This window comes from Natator depressus, chromosome 4, assembly GCF_965152275.1.
Source record: "Natator depressus isolate rNatDep1 chromosome 4, rNatDep2.hap1, whole genome shotgun sequence".
Taxonomy (NCBI): Eukaryota; Metazoa; Chordata; order Testudines; family Cheloniidae; genus Natator; species Natator depressus.
Window position 1 is genome coordinate 78,254,404 of NC_134237.1, and position 18,373 is coordinate 78,272,776.

Genomic DNA, 18,373 nt, shown 5'->3' on the forward strand with positions numbered 1-18,373 from the left:
CAGCTTTCTCTTAAAACTAATTAAATTGTTTCCCCTCACTATTGGGAGGCTGTTCCAGCATATCACTCCTTTGATGGTTAGAAACCTTCTGATGTTGAGTCTGAATTTGTTATGGACAGTTTAAACTCATTTGTTCTTGTGCCAACATTGTCCTTAGTCTTAAATAGCTCTTCACCCTCTCTGGTGTTCTCCCCCTAACTTTTATGGAAAGTAATCATATCCCCTCTCAGCCTTTGTTTTGCTAAACTAAACAACCCAAGCTCTTTTAGTCTCCTCTCATAAGAGAGGCCCTCCATTTCCCTGATCATCCCAGTAGCACTTCTCTGCAAGTGTACCAGTTTGAATTAATTTCATTTGCGTTTTTTGCAACTGGATCACATTGGAGGCTTGTAGTCACCCTGTGATTCACCAACACACCCAGGTTTCTCTTGTCTGTTGCTTCCATCTGATGATCTCCCAGTTTATAGCACAAATTCTTATTAGTAGACCCTAAGTGCATGACCTTACACTATGTAATATTAAGTTTCATTCATTTCTTTTACTCCAATATTTACTCCTGGGGGAATTCTGCGCCAATGCGCATGCACAGAATTCATGTGTCCCACATTTTTTCTGCAGAAAATACATTCTGCCTCAGAAGTGCTGCAGTTCTGCCTTTCGCCCACCAAAGGCCACTGTGGTTCCAGAACAGCCAACAGCATGAATGCAGCAGGCTGTTCTGGTGCCACAGCAGCCTCTGGTGGGCAAAAGGCGGAACTGAAGCATTTCTGGGGCAGAATATATTTTCTGTAGGGGGAAAAATGTTCTGTGTGCGTGCAGTGGCACAGAATGCCCCCAGGGGGAGAAATTCATCACAGCACCTGGCCCATGGAGCCAGGCTAGGATAGAGTGGGGCACTTGGGGCTCCTGGGGGATCATAGATTGGGGTTCAGAATAGCTAGTGGGGTACCAGCATTGAGCTGGGGGCTGAATGGGAGCGGGGGGGGTGCATGGCCATGTGGAAACAGGGAAGGGAGGGGGCTGCAGGGACACATGGGGATGGGGGGTGCGGAGACAAGGGAAGATGTGCCTGACTGAATGAGAGAGGCTTGGGATCAGCCAGAGTCTGCATGGAGGAGGCTCCCCAACTCCCGAACAGTCCTGGCCCTTACCCCCCCACCAAAAAAACCTGTTCCATACTTCTTCCACCAAAAAGAACAGGAGTACTTGTGGTACCATAGAGACTAACAAATTTATTTGAGCATAAGCTTTCGTGGGCTACAGCCCACTTCATCAGATGCATAGAATGGAACATATAGTAAGAAGATATATATATACATACAGAGAACATGAAAAGGTGGAGTAAGAGGCTAATTAATTAAGATGTGCTATTATCAGCAGGAGAAAAAAAATGTTTGTAGTGATAATCAAGATGGCCCATTTAGACAGTTGACAAGAAGTGTGAGGATACTTAACATGGGGAAATAGATTCAATATGTGTAATGACCCAGCCACTCCCAGTCTCTATTCAAACCCAAGTTAATGGTATCTAGTTTGCATATTAATTCAAACTCAGGAGTTTCTTGTTGGAGTCCGTTTTTGAAGCTTTTCTGCTGCAAAATTGCCACCTTTAATTCTGTTACTGAGTGGCCAGAAAGGTTGAAGTGTTCTTCTACCTGTTTTTGAATGTTATGATTCCTGATGTCAGATTTGTGTCCATTTATTCTTTTGCGTAGAGACTGTCCGGTTTGGCCGATGTACATGGCAGAGGGGCATTGCTGGCACATGATGGCATAGATCACATTGGTAGTTGTGCAGGTGAACGAGCCCCTGATGCTGTGGCTAATGTGATTAGGTCCTATGATGGTGTCACTTGTATAAATATGTGGACAGAGTTGGCATCGGGCTTTGTTGCAAGGATAGGTTCCTGGGTTAGTGTTTTTGGTGTGTGGTTGCTGGAGAGTATTTGCTTCAGGTTGGGGGGCTGTCTGTAAGCGAGGACTGGTCTGTCTCCCAAGATCTGTGAGAGTGAGTAGTAGGTGACTTCTGGGTATTCTTCTGGCTCTGTCAATCTGTTTTTTCAAACAAACACCCACACCCAGTAACCCTTCAGGTTCACTCCCAGCTCCTTTCCTCTCCCTCAGCTCCTCCATTACTCCTGACAGTCACAAGCCTTTGCACTGCTTCTGACGGGTGCAGGAAATACAGTTCTGTATTGTAATTTAAATGAATTACTCAAAATTCTGTATTAATATGCCTAGTAAGGAATCTATTTGTCAAAAAAAATTACCAGAATCGGTTTTGGGGGGGGGGGTCTGTATTATTTCAGCCATACTTGCTGACAGATATTTCATAATAAATTACCAAAATAATTTAAACTGTCATGATTATATTGTGTTATTTTGACAAATAAAATTGCAGAATTTTACAGAATTTTAAAATATTGTGCTCAGAATTTTTATTTTTTGGCACAGAATTTTTAATTGTTTGCCACAGAATTCCCCCAGGAATAAATATTAAAGGTCATATAGTTCTTCCTGTATAATATTCCAATTCTTCTCTGTATTCACAATGCCTCCCAACTTTGTGTTAGCAGTAAATTTCATTAGCATACTCCTGCCTTTTGTGATGAGGTCATTAACAAAAATATTAAATAAGATCGGTCTTAAGATAGATCTTTGAGAAACTCAACTAATAACCTCTCTACAGTCCCTTACCCACCTCACAATTCTTATTAATTAATCCCATCTTCTCTAATTAATCTAATAATTTTCCATGTGGTACCATATCAAATGCTTTACTGAATTCCAGTATATTAGATTAACTGCATTTCTGTGATCTAAAAAAAATACGTTTCCTTTTAAAAGAAGGATATTAGGTTAATCTGACATGATCTACCTTTGGTAAACCCATGTTTTATTACATCCTCTTTTTCATTTCCCTCCATGAATTTAATTATTCTTTTCTCTTTCTTTGGCTATCTCCATCGTCTTTCACTTCTGCAGGGGATGGCTTCCTTTCTTTTCTTCCTTACCATGCCACCTTCTACCTGTTTCTCCTCCTCATTCCCCATTATAGCAAACCTGTTACTCAACTCAATTTAATCTCTACTATCCAGTCTTTTTGTCCATCTTGTCCTCATGATCACATTCTTCCAGGGTCACCCTCACCTTCTGACAGTCTGCCCTCCAGGTTCTTTTGTTTGGCAGGTGTCAGTAAATCTTGAGTTGTCTGTACCATCACCTCTCTCCTGTCCTGCATTATCGCTTCAAATTCCCATCTGAATACCATCATTGTCTCCAGTTGCATCTCTAATCCTTGGATCTTCCCTGTCATGAGCTCTATCAGGTGACATTTCTTATATAAGTAGCTTCCATCAGATATCCACTAAAGGATGCTGTGCATTCCAGGGCTTCTGCATCTGACCATCTTCTTTGTCTCCTCACCTCCTTGGGTCACTTCTAGTGCTGCCTCAGTAGTTACTGTCGTTTTCTCTTCCTAGTGTTCCTACTGCTAGAGAAAAGGGCAAAGATCCCTCCCCTCCAAGCCCCCCCCCCCAAAAAAAACCACCCCTCCATTATTAGTTGTTCACTCAGCTAATGGCAGCAGGAACTTCAGTGCAGACTTGCAACCAGAGACATACTCAGAGTCCCCAGTGGGCTTGTACTGGAGCAGTTAGCCCATACAGAAGCCCATTCGGCTATGTCTTTTCTGCTAATGTTACCTGTACAAGTTAGATTTAAGGTAGCGTTAGTATGCCTACCTGCACTACAATCACACCTTTATTTGCTGTATAGATAGAGCCACACCACTAATGTGAAACAAGACTTCCCACAACGGACAACTTCCCCAGACAGCAAATGCTCAACACACGCAAAGAGCTGCTCCTTATACACTGAGGCACCGGAGTTCACGCTTTTGAGACTACTGTCGTCCTATTAGCTTGCCCTCACGTTTGTTCTCTTTCTGCCATTCCTCCACTCCCCACCCCCCATACACACACATACACACCCCGTGGCCTGTCTGGGTTTTTCTGCAGTTGAATGGGCCTGTCTTGCTTTTACAGAAGGAAAATGAATGAATTACTCAAAGTTTTGTATTTATATGCCTAGTAAGAAGGAAAAACATGTTTTTTTAAAGCATAAAATAATTTTTCGGTTTAATTGTGGTTTAAGAAGAAAACTGTTTGGTGTGAATAAGAATATTTTTATTTTTCTCTTTTATGACTTTACACTTTTAAACAAGGCAATAAAATACTTCAGTGTATAGTCTGCAGATAAATTTACTGGTTGTTCCTCACTCCCAAGTGGTTTGATGGCATATCAACTTGTAGTCAGTGTGCTGATGAGGAGGCAAATATTGGCACACTTTGATCAAGATACATGTACAATTTTTCCCCTTTTTATATTACTGTGAGAGAGAGAGAGGTGTACTGTGATCAAAGTGCACTTGTCTGCTTCCCCATCAGCACACAGCTAACACAACAGCAAGTTCCCCAAGAAGAGAGCAGCAGCCAGTGGGTTAATTCAGTTACAGTCTGTATATCCAGCAGTGGTTAAGGTAATAGATTGTTTTATATCCACCAACTGGTCAAGTGCATTTATCCGGAAGGTTGAAATGTGATTAAGCCCTTTTTAGATTGTGCAGATAACCAGAAAGGAGTTGCGCAGACTGACACGTGTCAATGTGTATTTCAGGAGAATGTACTTAAAAGTAGAAGGTATGGCAAAGCCAATTTTAAAATTAACAAAAATAATCCAATAAACATCTTCGCAATCACAAGTTTAACAATTACAAGATATCTTGTATTGCTGCTATTGCTAGTAGCAACAGACTAGTAAAGAAATGAAAACCACGGGGATCTGAACAAAACCCCAACGTAATAGTTCACGGACTCAACGGTTAATTTAAAGAATGGGCGTTGTTATTGATGTGAAAGAACATTTAAATAGATTTTTTCCTATAAAGAGCATTCAAATATCAAACCCATGATTTTTTTTCTTTTTGTTTTAATTAATTAAATTCATTTAGTACTTGTGAAAGGTGCTGCCAGATCAATAGCTCTGTAGACTGAATTGTTTTATTTATCTGCAGACCAGATAAGGTACAGGCAGTAGTAGTGCCAACAGCCTGTTTTAACCCTGACCTGGAGGACTAGAATACCTCTGAGGTTCCATGAGTAGTTGAGCCTATTGGCTCATTCAGCTATGTTTGCCAAGACCACCAACCTGGCTGCCAGTTACAGAAATAGTGATTTGGGTGATATGGCCACTAGTCAACTAACTAATGTTTTGAATCCATCAACTTATTTTACCTAGGCAATCAATCAAGTTCACATGGAAATGACTTGATCGCTAGCAAACTGGGACAGGATTCCAACCGGTGACCTGGAAATTGAGGGTTCTGTTGCACATTACCAATTCTCTTTGGTATATAGTCCACTCTAGTTATTTACTTCTAATGGATACTGATATTCATCTTATGATGTCACCATATCAGGATTCCCTGGGAAGACTTCCTCCTGGTGGAGAATCCTTGACAATCTACTCCTAAATTGAGAGAAAAGGTGGATGAGGTAATAGCTTTTATTGGACCAACTTCTGTTGATGAGAGAGACACAAGTTGGGTCCAATAAAAGATATTAACTCCCCTTGTCTCTCTAATATCCTGGGATCAACATGGTTACAACTACACTGCCTGCTCCTAAATTGTTAATTCTGAAAGAAATATTTCTTTGTTTTAAAAACTGTATTCATCTAACACCTTTCATATTCACAACACTTGTGTTTATATTTTCATGCTCATCGTGATAGCTTTATTTTCTTTAACATTAATTAAACATTACCAAATAAGCCTATTACTTATCCAATGAAAAGATAAGTGTTTCCTGAGATGAGTGGCTAGCGGTTAGGTCTCAGAAGTTTAACTGTTATTGAATGGATATCCTATAAAATGCATAACAAATTACTTTCTTTTGTAGATATTTTATCTACTTTTCTCATTCTTTCTGAATTAAAACCCAAAATTGCAAAGCTTTAAATAATTATCATACATGTTATATAATTAATTTATAACTTTGTGTCTCTGCCAATCTCCTCCTTTTTTTCACTTTCACTTATGCATTTTATTGCATCATATTCTGTTGAAATTCAGTAACAATTAAACGATAAAATTAAACGTAAATTAGTTTGTGAAAAAGAAAAGAGAGAGCGGTTTTGTGGTTGGCTACAGAATACATATAATTTACCTCCAGGATTGAAATGGCTCGTTTACTTCACTGCTCGTATCTCAGGTAAACTACTATTGAAATAGGTTTTGAAAAATGAGTAAAACTGTGTTTAGACCGTTTTCTATCCCATTTCGTATGAATTTGTCAGTTTCATACAGAGGCTGATGTGCGTGTATCTGACAGTGATTTATGCAGTCAATGCTGCACGAAGGTTAAAATCTCTGTTATAATTGGGCAACGCTACTGCAATGGGTTGTTGTATGGCCAATTTGCATTAGCTACGTAAAACATCTCCATGAGATAACTACTTTAATGGGGTTGCTCTGGTGTAACAGTCTACACAAGAAAGTTGAACAGTTTGTGATTTTTAAATAGATTTAGTTAAACCTGTGCAAACCCCTGTCCAGACAGTCTATTTTGTGTAAACCTGGCTTATTGCAGTTTAGTTGATTAGGAATTTGTTTAAGCTAAGACAAAATAAACCATTCTTAAACCAGAATGTGTGTGTTCAGACAGAGGTTTGCACAGGTTTAACTAAATCAGTTTAAAAGCCACTTTAAGTTAGATTGTTGCAACTTTCTGGTGTCAGTAAGGCCCAGGAGCATAATTGAGCCCTTTATCTGCTCCTTTCAACACAATCGTTGTACCACTTATAGCCTTCATGCTGGATCATCCCATTCTCTTCTTCCTGACTTACCATCAAAATGGAGCTATCAATCATGGAGCCTATATGTTTAGCTGAGGCCATGTCAGAATTGCTCACTGATTTTTCAAAAACTGAGAGAAGAACCCTTCCCTCCATTAGAATGCCTGTTTCCCAAGAAGCTGATTCCCATAGATGAAGAGCCAGCTTTGAAGGGAGGAGCTGCAGAATGCGTATTCTGACATTTGTGGCTGGTGCAAAGGAAGTATTTTCTTTACATTCTCCAGAACCAGGAGTAATCTTCAAGGCTGCAGAGCTCAAGAAGTCCATATCCATGTCATGGTCCAATAATCACAGAGGATCCCTCTGCCTGTTTCAGGCCCTTAAATATAGAAAGGTGAGGAAGGCTGGTATTGTGGGTCTGACAGCCAGGAGATCTTCTGGCTGGGACACAAATTTCCCATGTAACACTCAGACAATCACTTAACCTGTCTGTGCTTCAGGTTCCCCATGTATATAATCAGAATGGCAATATGTCACTATTTCACAGTGATGCTGGGAAGCTTAGTTGTTTGTAAAGCACTTTGATATTTTGTGGAAGATGCTATAAAAAGCAAACTATTGTTTAGTTATTTATCCATGAAAATAGGGGTATGGTGCAACCCTAACTATGGCATCATAATCACCACTTTTATAATGTTGACATCTTCCTCGCAAATCAATGAAATAAGATTGAGATGTCTGCTACAGATTTTATGGCAGTTACAAGAGTTGTGGGTTCAAGGAATTCGCAAGCTAAACCTAGGAGGAAAAAAATCAATAATGATATTCATATTTTAAAAATGGCACTTTGGCTGGTAGGAATGAATGAATCTTTAGCAAAGCTTTTGATACAGTCTCCCACATTATTCTTGCCAGCAAGTTAAAAAAGTATGGATTGGATGAATGGACTATACGGTGGATAGAAAGCTGGCTAGATCGTCGGGCTCAATGGGTAGTGATCAACGGCTCGATGTCTAGTTTGCAGCCGGAATCAAGCAGAGTGCACCGTAGGGTTGCCAACTTTCTAGTTGCACAAAACCGAACACCCTAGCCCCGCTCCTTCCCCGAGTCCCTTTTCCCCCACTCACTACGTTTCCCGTCCCTCGGTGGCTCGCGCTCTCCCACCCTCAATCACTTTCACTGGTCTGGGGCAGGGGGTTGGGGTGTGGGGTCTAACTGGGGGTGCAGGCTCCAGGTGGGGCCAGAAATGAGGGGTTCAGGGTGCAGGAGGGGGGCTGGGGTAGGGAGTTGGGGTGTGGGAGGGTGAGGGCTTCAGCTGGGGGTGCAGGCTCTGTGGTGGGAATGAGGGGTTTGGGGTGCAGGAGGGTGCTCCAGGCTGGGGGGTGGGTCTGAGAGATTCGGAGTGCGGGAGGGGCTGCGGGTTGAGGCAGGGGATTGAGGTACAGGAGGGGGTGAGGGCTCTGGGGTGGGGACGGGGATGAGGAGTTTGGGGTGCAGGAGGGTGCTCCGGGTTTGGGGCGGGGCTGGGGCAGGGGGTTGGGTCTCGGGGTTAGAACACGGGCTTACCTCCGGCGGCTCTTGGGCAGTGGCACAAGCGGGGTTAAGGCAGGCTGCCTGCCCATCCTGGCACTGGTTTGTGTGCACCCCAGGAGCAGCCAGCAGGTCCGGGTCACAGCCCGGGGGGCCAGGAAGCTCCCTGTGCTGCTCTTGCCCGCAGGCACTGCCCCCCAGCTCCCACTCTGATGAGGTTCAACAAGGACAAGTGCAGAGTTCTGCACTTAGGACAGAAGAATCCCATGCACCGCTACAGACTAGGGACCAAATGGCTAAGCAGGCAGTTCTGCAGAAAAGGACATGGGGATTACAGTGGATGAGAAGCTGGATATGAGTCAGCAATGTGCCCTTGTTGCCAAGAAGGCTAATGGCATATTGGGCTGCATTAGTAGGAGCATTGCAAGCAGATCGAGGGAAGTGATTGTTCCCCTCTATTCGGCACTGGTGAGGCCATATCTGGAGTATTGCTTCCAGTTTTGGGGCCCCCACTACAGAAAGGTTGTGGACATTTTGGAGAGTGTCCAGTGGAGGGCAGCGAAAATGTTTAGGGGCTGGGGCATATAACTTATGAGGGGAGGCTGAGGGAACTGGGGTTATTTAGTCTGCAGAAGAGAAGAGTGAGGGGGGATTTGATAGCAGCCTTCAACTACCTGAAGGGGGTTTCCAAAGAGGATGGAGCTCGGCTGTTTTCAGTGGTGGCAAATGACAGAACAAAAGCAATGGTCTCAAGTTGCAGTGTGGGAGGTCTAGGTTGGATATTAGGAAAAACTGTTTCACTAGGAGGGTGGTGAAGCACTGGAATGAGTTACCTAAGGAGGTTGTGGAATCTCCATCCTTAGAGGTTTTTAAGGCCTGACTTGACAAAGCCTTGGCTGGGATAATTTAAGTTGGGGTTGGTCCTGCTTTGAGCAGGGGGTTGGACTAGATGATCTCCTGAGGTCTCTTCCAACCCTAATCTTCTATGATTCTATGAATCTTAAGACAAGCAATTTGTAGGTATAACTAATTTTCAGTAGTTCTAATATTGCAAAACACCCACTTGTCATGGGGACATTTATATTTACCTATCATATTTATGTAATTTAAGAGTTTTTTGTCTCCTCTTAAATTTTTTCATGAATTTTTTATTCTATGTGATTCTAAAAGACCTTAAGACTGTTGGGCCCTGATTCTCCACTAGGTTTAAGCCGTAATCGGACACAGTGGAGAGTAACAGCTTCAGCACCCTGATTCAGAGACTTAAAAGTGGAGTGCAGAATCCGACCGTATCAACCTTACAGCATTGTCTAGTCTTTGACATTCTAGTTCTTTTTCATGCCATACATTTTAATTATAGTCTTTAAGGGGGAAATATCATCTAATTGTTATACTATCATATGGCATTATTTTGATGAGTGTGTACATGTGGTGTCTCAAAGGCTCTATAGAATTACTATAAATAATATGTCTAGGCACAAATCTAGAGCGCAGACACTGGCTTGAAGTAGCTGGGCTGTGAGCTGGGCAGATATGCAGAAATAGCCCCAAGTCCCCTACTCCACAGAGGTGCTGTATATCTGCAGTAGTGCTGGAACAATTTTTATAGTATGGTGCTGAAGGCAGAAACAATGTATTTGGGTTTTTATTACTACTTCAACCAAGTTGGTGTAGTAACACTTCTAGTTTCAACATCTATGTATATCTGTGTAGCTATCTTCAGAATGCCAAAGTAGCATTCCATGATTCAGCCACATGTGTTTAGGTGTGGGGGGAGGGGGATGTTGGGAGGATCTGTGCTATAGCAGATCTTAGATCCTAGCCCCACCCTGCAGGCTTTGTATCTTCCTTACACGCAACCCTCTCTCGTACAGCAGATCTACATCACTTGTATTACAAATGGGCTCTCTGTAATCGTGAAGGAGCGAGCTGGATCTGCTTTCTATGGTATGAAAATAAAATGCCAGACAAAGAGAAAATGGCTTTCAATTGAAATTTTAAATGAGAAGGCAAATTGAAGAGGTGGAGAAGTTCCAGAATAATGTTTCAGTTGATAGGAACTGCAGAGGAAAAGGCTCTTGCATCAATCATAAGAACTTTGCACAAGAGGAGGGGGATAATGCTAGGGCAAGTAGAGCAATTGAACTGAGTAGAGAAAGAAAGAAAGATGTGGTTTACAAGACAAACATTACTTTAGATTATCCAGTAAAGGAATAGGATTTATTTTCGTATACTTGTGGTATGGCTCCCTGTTGTGTTAGTAATCTTATATATATGCACCATTGTTAATTCTGTGACAGTTGATAATTAGCTCCTAATCTAAATCACATAAAATTTTAAATAGACTTAAAAACAAAATCTTTCCCAGCTTTAGCCTGTTAAATTATCCTGTAGCTGGCTTGTTAAAATGTGCTTTAAAGCCTTCATAGTGATTTTTGTCATATGTGATGACACCTATTGATGTTGGTAAAGACTAAACTGATTAATTGTACGCAGCCTGATTGGTAATTTTTCTTGTGAATTTAGCAGAGGTTTTTGTTTGTTTTGTTTTTTAAACTCAACAAAACTGTATGGACTGTTTTAACCCTGTCACTCTCTAAAAGGTACATTTCAAACTTACTATAATTTAGACACTCAGTTTAACACGGGCAGCAAAGTAATTAACCAAACCCCTTCACTGGAAGTGGGAATGGTCTTCAAAGAAAAGAATATGCAAAAGCATAGAGTTTTATTTTCCTGTGTTAAGCGAACAGCTCTATCCCTAATGCTCATGAGGGTGAGAAATTATTAGTTGATAAATTACAATGATATGGATTATTAGAGACTATCAGAAATGTGCAGCAATAATTGGTTTTTATTCTCAATAGAATTTTTTTTTCCATTTCTGTACCCCTTTATTATGGGTTTTACAGTATGGTTTTCAAGTCACTGCAGATTGTATATTCAGTTCCAGCAAACAGAGAATCAAATCTGAAGGCCATATTCCTAATCATTTTAAGAATCACTGCTTGTGTTCACAATGTAAGGAAATGTAACCCTGGTCTGTTATTCTGTTTAATACATACATTTATATTAATAACATGTCAGTATGTTACCTAAAAAACATTGAACTACATTAGTCAAAGATTGACAATGTGTATGTGTTGAAGCCAAATCCATTCAACATCTAGTTAGATCCTACCTAAGTCTGACACCTTTTAATGTAAATTTTGTCAGGCACATCCTTAGCCCCAGATCATTAAAAATAAAACAGCTTGCTTTCTGACCTCTGACTTACTAGCTATGGCTATTATGTGCTTTTAGTTTAGGAACAAAATATTTCCACCACTGTCTTGGTGGCATGACTCTCTGATCACCTGTGACTTGCTCCAAAATGTAGTTATACCACATAGTGTGAAATTGGAAAATCTGTTCTGTGTGTGTTCTAATGGATGTAACGGTCATTAAGTATATGAGTCTTCTGACGTTGTAATCAGATGTGATTCAGTCTGTTAAATATCCATGAAGCAACATCTGCTTCACAGAGTGACCTTCTGCTAAAGAATACTTAGCATCTATTAGCAGATCATAGTGCAGATCTGCCTTATTTGAAATGCACTAAACTAGAGTAGTCTACTGCTGTTTAGCAACTAGCTTGTAATAATTTATTGCAGTTAAATAAAGCTTAAAAAAATTCCATTAAATAATTATAGGGATTATATGCATTTCGAAAACCTTTGTGTTCTACTGAAATTACCCATTTAATTTCAGGGTTGGTTTGTTAAAAAAAGCTGAAATCTAAAGGCACATTAGGGGATCTGTCAGATGCTGTTTTCTGTAGGTGTTAATAAAATCGGATAAAAAAACTGAAACAAATTAAAACCAAAAGCAATTTTCCCATCTGTTGTATATTAATTAGAACTTTGTGTATCAAGGGTAAACTTGCTCTTAGAGAATGTCACTGAATGCCTTCTAATAGAATAATATGCAAATATATTTTTAGATGATGGGATTATATTCAGTTTCTCATTCTGCTTTGGTTGTAGCAAAAGCCAGGGTGATGTATAACAAACTTCAATTTTCTTTCTTCCCAGAGCAACCTCCAAATAACCAAGGCCAGTCGACCCTGCAACCTTTGCCACCTTCTCACAAGCAACATTCAGCACAGCATCATCCATCTATCACCTCCCTTAACAGAAACTCATTGACAAATAGGAGGAATCAGAGTCCGGCCCCGCCGGCTGCTTTGCCCGCCGAGCTGCAAACCACACCCGAGTCGGTCCAGCTGCAGGACAGCTGGGTCCTTGGCAGTAATGTGCCACTGGAAAGCAGGTAACCATTTAGGGACCTAAAGAGTGTAGAATTTATAATGAAAACACTTAACTAAAAGAGAAATAACCAGCCAATTGTATTTCCTCTTATTCAATCAGCAGAATTATAAGTTGTGAAGTGTAAAAATAAATTTAGCTATTTTTGTTACTGCCCCTCTCTCCAAAACCCACATTGTGAGTGGCTTTTCACAAGACTGTTTTCTTTTGCCATGTTTACCACCCGATGATTGGACTTTGGGGATGTCTTAATTTTCTGGACATTCATTTACTCCTGTGTTTATCATCCTTATTGGATATGATTATTGTGAACTTGTTGCTCACCCTTGTTTGCCAGACATATATGAGCCAAACCAATGCTGCTGTACAGATCAGCTCAAAGGAAGGGGCTTTCATAGTGTTTTTCCAGCACTCTAGTCCTTGTTCCTTTGACAAGACCCTAAGCAGTAAGGGTGATTCCAAGCTTTATGGTTTAGTGGGCCAAGAGAACTCACTTTCTCATTACATACTATGTAGTTTGTCCCTCTTGTTTATCATTTTGCAAGAGCAAATAAAATGGGAAGATAATTCCGTTTTAGTTAAAGATTTATATATAAAGATTTTTTGTAGGATTTATTAGCATAAAGCTAAATTTTCCTTTGGTAATTAATTAACACTCACTGAACAGTCAATCAGCCCTAATTCGCTATTGTCACTTAAATTTTTTGTTAAAGAGAAAAGAAATTTTCCAGTTGAATCATCAAACTGAATATGCATAATTGCATTGTATCTGGCAATAATTGTTTTGACAAATATTTATGAAATATATGTCAAGTTCATTCTTTGAAGCCTTTTCCATTATATACGTATAGCAGACTGAAAAATAGTCAAATCAGATTTTGACTCATCTAAAACATATGACCTACAGCTAGACACTACAGTAGGCAGTTTTGTCATTCCAAGGGTTTCAGACAATAGGTTCAAATCTCCTTTTCCAACCATTTTTGGGGAATAAAACAATACTTTGCTACTCCATTTCTTGAAAACTACTTTGTATTTTTTTATGATATACAGTCACTGTGGGACAGGATTACACTGGGTTTTACCCTGTTCGCATTATTTATTAACCATATGAAGAAACAGTCCACTTACAGAATAAGTGAGTGGATTCTGGGGAAGAGCTGACTGCTAAGATATTCAGTCCTTTCAGGACAGCCTGTGAATCTGCAGTATGTTCATGTTGTTCTCGATGCTTGCTTTTATTGCCCAGAGTTGGCACAGGAGAAAAACAGACATATATTTTTCACTGGGTGTGTAAAAAGGAGGATATACATTTTAAACTAGGATGCCCTTCCCAAACTGGATGGAATATTTTTGAAAAGTACACTTCTCACATCTTTTAAATGTTGCTAATCTTAACATCTCACAGTGTTTGAACATTCAGTTCCCAAACCCTTAAACATGAGCTGAACTGTGAAAATCTCACATTGCAACCAACACAACCCTACTGTAGTTTCTCTAATCGTCTCACTTAGTTGGAACTCTTGAGGTGAAGAACGAGTCTTATTTGTCATTGATTTTTCCTTTTTTAGTAAAGATCCCCTATAGAGTGTGATTCTCCGGCTCAGTTTCAACTATATTAACAACTTTATCTGGGTTCGGCCTCTGCCTTTATCTGTTTCTCTATATCGTGATTCTTTTCATCTCTAGCAGTTATTTTAGCTTATACCCATACTCAGTTTTTTTTACCTAGCTTAGATGTCCTGCCATTTTTCCACAACTGTCATTTAAAGACAGAAAATGTGAAAGTCAGTTTTATGTAGATAACCACTCTTCTATTTCTTTAGGCAAAGGTTGGTGATTACTGATCACTGAATGACATATGACTCACTCCTGTGAATAGCTCAATAGTGTGTAGGCTGCTTTGGTGTATATGTACATCGGTGTGGAAAGGGGTTTTAGCACCCATCCTTTCGGAGTTCTCATTTTGATTTTGGAGGTGGATTTCTCGATATATATTGCATAAAGTTGGATGCAGTTTTATATTTAATAGAATATTTGTATTGTTTTGCTATTTCCATCTTCTGTCAATATTTGTAGTGTAAAACACTGCTGTTACTCAATGTTTAAACTGTGAGGTGACCGGTCAATAGCATCCAGCAGGGATTCCTGGCCTTTTTATATAAAGGATTCTCTTTCCTTAAAGTTTTATGAGGACCTAAAACCAAACCTTCCATTACACGAGTACCTCCTTTCATCTCTCCATATCCCCTTTATATGATAGTGAGGTTACTGAGAGTAAGCAACAAATAACTTTATTCTGATGGGAGTAAATAAAATCTTTTTTTGCTTTTAACCTCTGATTTCCTGCCCCCTGCATGAATTCTTTTTGGGTCATTTGATAGCTGGGACTATTTGCCTCTTCCCCATCTCCTCCTGTGAGTATCGTCAGCTGCAGGAGCAATATACCTCCTGGGAAAATCAAAATAAGATCAATCTAATAACAACTTTTGAAGGAGTGTAGTAACAAGGCTGTACTTCTCCATTTTTGTCCTTTGAACTCCTGTTTGGGAAGCCCAAATCTAAAGAAATTGTACAGATAATTAGCTGCATGCCTTTCATTATAAATATAGATTAAATAGTTTAGTAGTTACTTATTAGGTGTTAATAAAATGGTTCATTCGTAGTCATTTAATAAAAGATTTATTAACATCCCTACTCTGTGTGAATATCTTCTTGAGTATTGATATCTCATTAGTTATATTTCCATAGCTTTTACCTTGTAGCTTGGTAAATGCTTTGCAAATTATTAATGTATGAAATGGCATATTGAATTACTTCTTCCTTAATACTTCTTGTCTTTTAAATATCTAAACATGCTAAAGCTCTTTAAAGCAAGGTCACTTGATTGTGTCTTAGGGAAATATACAAGGCAGAATAAGGTAAATTTAAATTTACATCTCTCATGAAAGCAAAATTAACTCTTGTCTCAGTAAACTTTCCCAGCAGCATTTGGGAATTTTAAACAGTAACCTGAATCCATGTTCATGGAAAAATTCCCAGGCTCCACTTTTGAAATGTAGCTCTTAGAATATTATAATTTTATCTACAATCTATATTAAGGTATGTGTGAGTCAAAAAAGAACGTCTTTGACTCATGATAAGTTGAATTTGCTATATGAGATGGTTAATTTGTCAGAGATGGTGGAATTATATTTTGTATAATGGACTGTGAACTATGTTATCAGCATTCAGGCAGGTCAAGAAACTAAACACAATTTTTATAGTTGTATGTGAATACTGTATTGTCTTTTCTCAGGCTTCAACTATAATTAAAAATAAAATAGGTAGGAACTTTACACTGTTTTAAATTAATTATCAGCTAATTTTATTGTGGAGAAGAAAAAGAAAATTGTTGAAGAAATAATTAATGACTGGCAAATATTTCAACACCTTTGAAGCATTTAATTAAAGCACTAACAGTCTAAAAGGTGGCACTGAAAAAATTGCATAGATTTGTTATTTCCAAAGCAGTCAGCAAACGAGACCAAGACTTCTTTTAAGAATATGAAGGTTTTAGGAACTGTTCAACCATGATGAAGCATTTCTACTACTAGACAAGAATGTGTTTTTATTGGGCCGATTTCCAGTTAAACTAGTGCCTTTAGTATTGATTAAGACACTGAGAAACAGTGTATTAATCATTTGTAGGGAAGCCTTAATAAATTTGTATAAAGGCTGACTGCCTCCAAAAATGCAATGTACTTCAGAGAAAAGGAATTAAGTCTCTAAGAGCCGGTAGTTTATGGACTTGATCCAATAATACAATGTCCAATTCAGTCAACTTCAAGGTCTCTTCAGTCAGCTTCCCAATTCTTCTCATGTGAACTTGATCAAATTGTAGTCACGATTTACCTCTATTTACATAATTTTAATAAGTAAAGTTGCTAGCATTGCATTTAGTGATTTTAAAAAAGTACAGTCTCCTCAATTTTGAAAACTTTCAATCTAATTTACTGTTTTTGTATCTTATCTCTGTGTGTAGAAAATTAGGAAATCAAGCAGTTCTTGCAAATGGTCATGACAGCCTTATAGAGATGGATGTGTTTACTCCAACATGCCACGATAGCAGTTATGGGGATGGGTAGGTGACTCTTAAGTGTTTATATGATGCTAGCTGCTGACACAGAATGAAAGATGTGACTTCAAATGTGATTAAATTGCCCAAATAACATTTGGGATGACCTCTATCTTCAGGTTCCGTTTTTTAAATTATATTACATTTTAAGCTATTGTAGTTTTTATTATTGTAAAAATAAAAGTACATTAAACTTTGAATGCCATATTTTGTGAGTTTATATTTAAGAAAACGAGTATCTGATAGAAACTGAGTACACAGCTTCCAGAATCAGGCTGTTAATCTATAAGATATTTACTATTCAGCTGCTTTTTATTAAATAAATATTATGAAATGTTACTACAATAAAACTACAGATCAAAGAGGAAGAACCTCCAATATTAAAAATTACATTTTTAATTTTTGCATTAACTTTTGAAAGCATCCAGTGTAAAATCTGAGCGGCTAATAAATAAGTCTGGTAATAGAGAATTCCACGTAGGTACAAATTTTAAAGTAAATATTTCAAAAAATTTCTAAATATTTTTCTCTATGAAACTTTTCCATATGTATTTAAATTTTTATATTAATACATATTTTCTATTTGGACTACATTTCTGCAGTGCTGACAGTTTATTGCCACATCATGCAGTATATTTAGATTCAAACCCCATAAAGGAAATACCTGACAAAGGAACACAGCTTCTAATGAATACAATACTACTGGATAGTAAAAAATGGTGAATTTCAGAAGTAAACTATTCATCGTAAATCTGTTCTGTTGTCCTTTTGTTAATGATATGGTTAAAACAAAAACTCGTATGTCCTAATTTTGACACCCTCACTCATGTTGCTTATCACCTTACTCTAAGAACAGTCCCATTGCAGTCAGTGACGCTACAAACCATAAGACCTGAGTAAGGGGATCAGTATTTAATCCTCAATAACTAGCTGATATAAAAATATTCCACTATAAGTGAATCTACTTCAACTTCCAACAGCCCTTTTAATTCCCAGTTCGCTGAAGATTAACATCAATATGATAGTTGTATATTAAATTTATCTAATTAATTTTAATCACAATTGAAGGGATTGCAAAAAGTCATCATAAATTCTTAAGATTTTTCTTTTTTTTTTTAAATTAAACATGTAAGTATACTATAATAAATAAAAAGGAATAAATGCTGTTTCCTCTAGATCATGTACCATGCAATGCTCATTCAGATAAGTAACTGCTAACTAGCAGACTTAATAGAAACATACCGATTCGTATTACATATGTTTGTAATGGACAGCCCAAATGCATATATTTTGGCAAATGGAGCTACATTATGTGAAATTACTGTTAGCTGATACTAATTCAGGTAACACAGCAATAAAATGTATCTTGTTTGTAAGCTTTTCATTTTTAAAATTACTATAGCAGGGATCACCTCCTGGTGTGAAAGTTGTCCAGAGATGATAACAGATCAGTTCAAAAGCATAATAGATTTGAAAATACAGTATGCGATCAGCATGGAGATGCAGTTTATCAACCACACTAACACACTGTGTCACAGCTAGAATCATTATATATTTGTTCTTTT

General features: G+C 38.6%; 1 protein-coding gene across 25 annotated transcripts in view; it reads left to right on the forward strand.

Moving 5' to 3' along the window:
• Positions 1 to 18,373, forward strand: part of TENM3 (teneurin transmembrane protein 3) — a 1,226,612-nt gene that overhangs the window by 1,020,278 nt on the left and 187,961 nt on the right. For 16 of the 25 annotated variants that reach the window (XM_074951193.1, XM_074951194.1, XM_074951199.1 and 13 more), the window contains 2 exons: positions 12,458 to 12,695; positions 16,716 to 16,814. In XM_074951193.1, coding sequence (XP_074807294.1) covers positions 12,458 to 12,695; positions 16,716 to 16,814 — 337 coding nt within the window. The remainder of the gene's footprint in view (positions 1 to 12,457; positions 12,696 to 16,715; positions 16,815 to 18,373) is intronic. The other 9 variants (XM_074951202.1, XM_074951217.1, XM_074951205.1 and 6 more) reach the window with 1 other exon arrangement.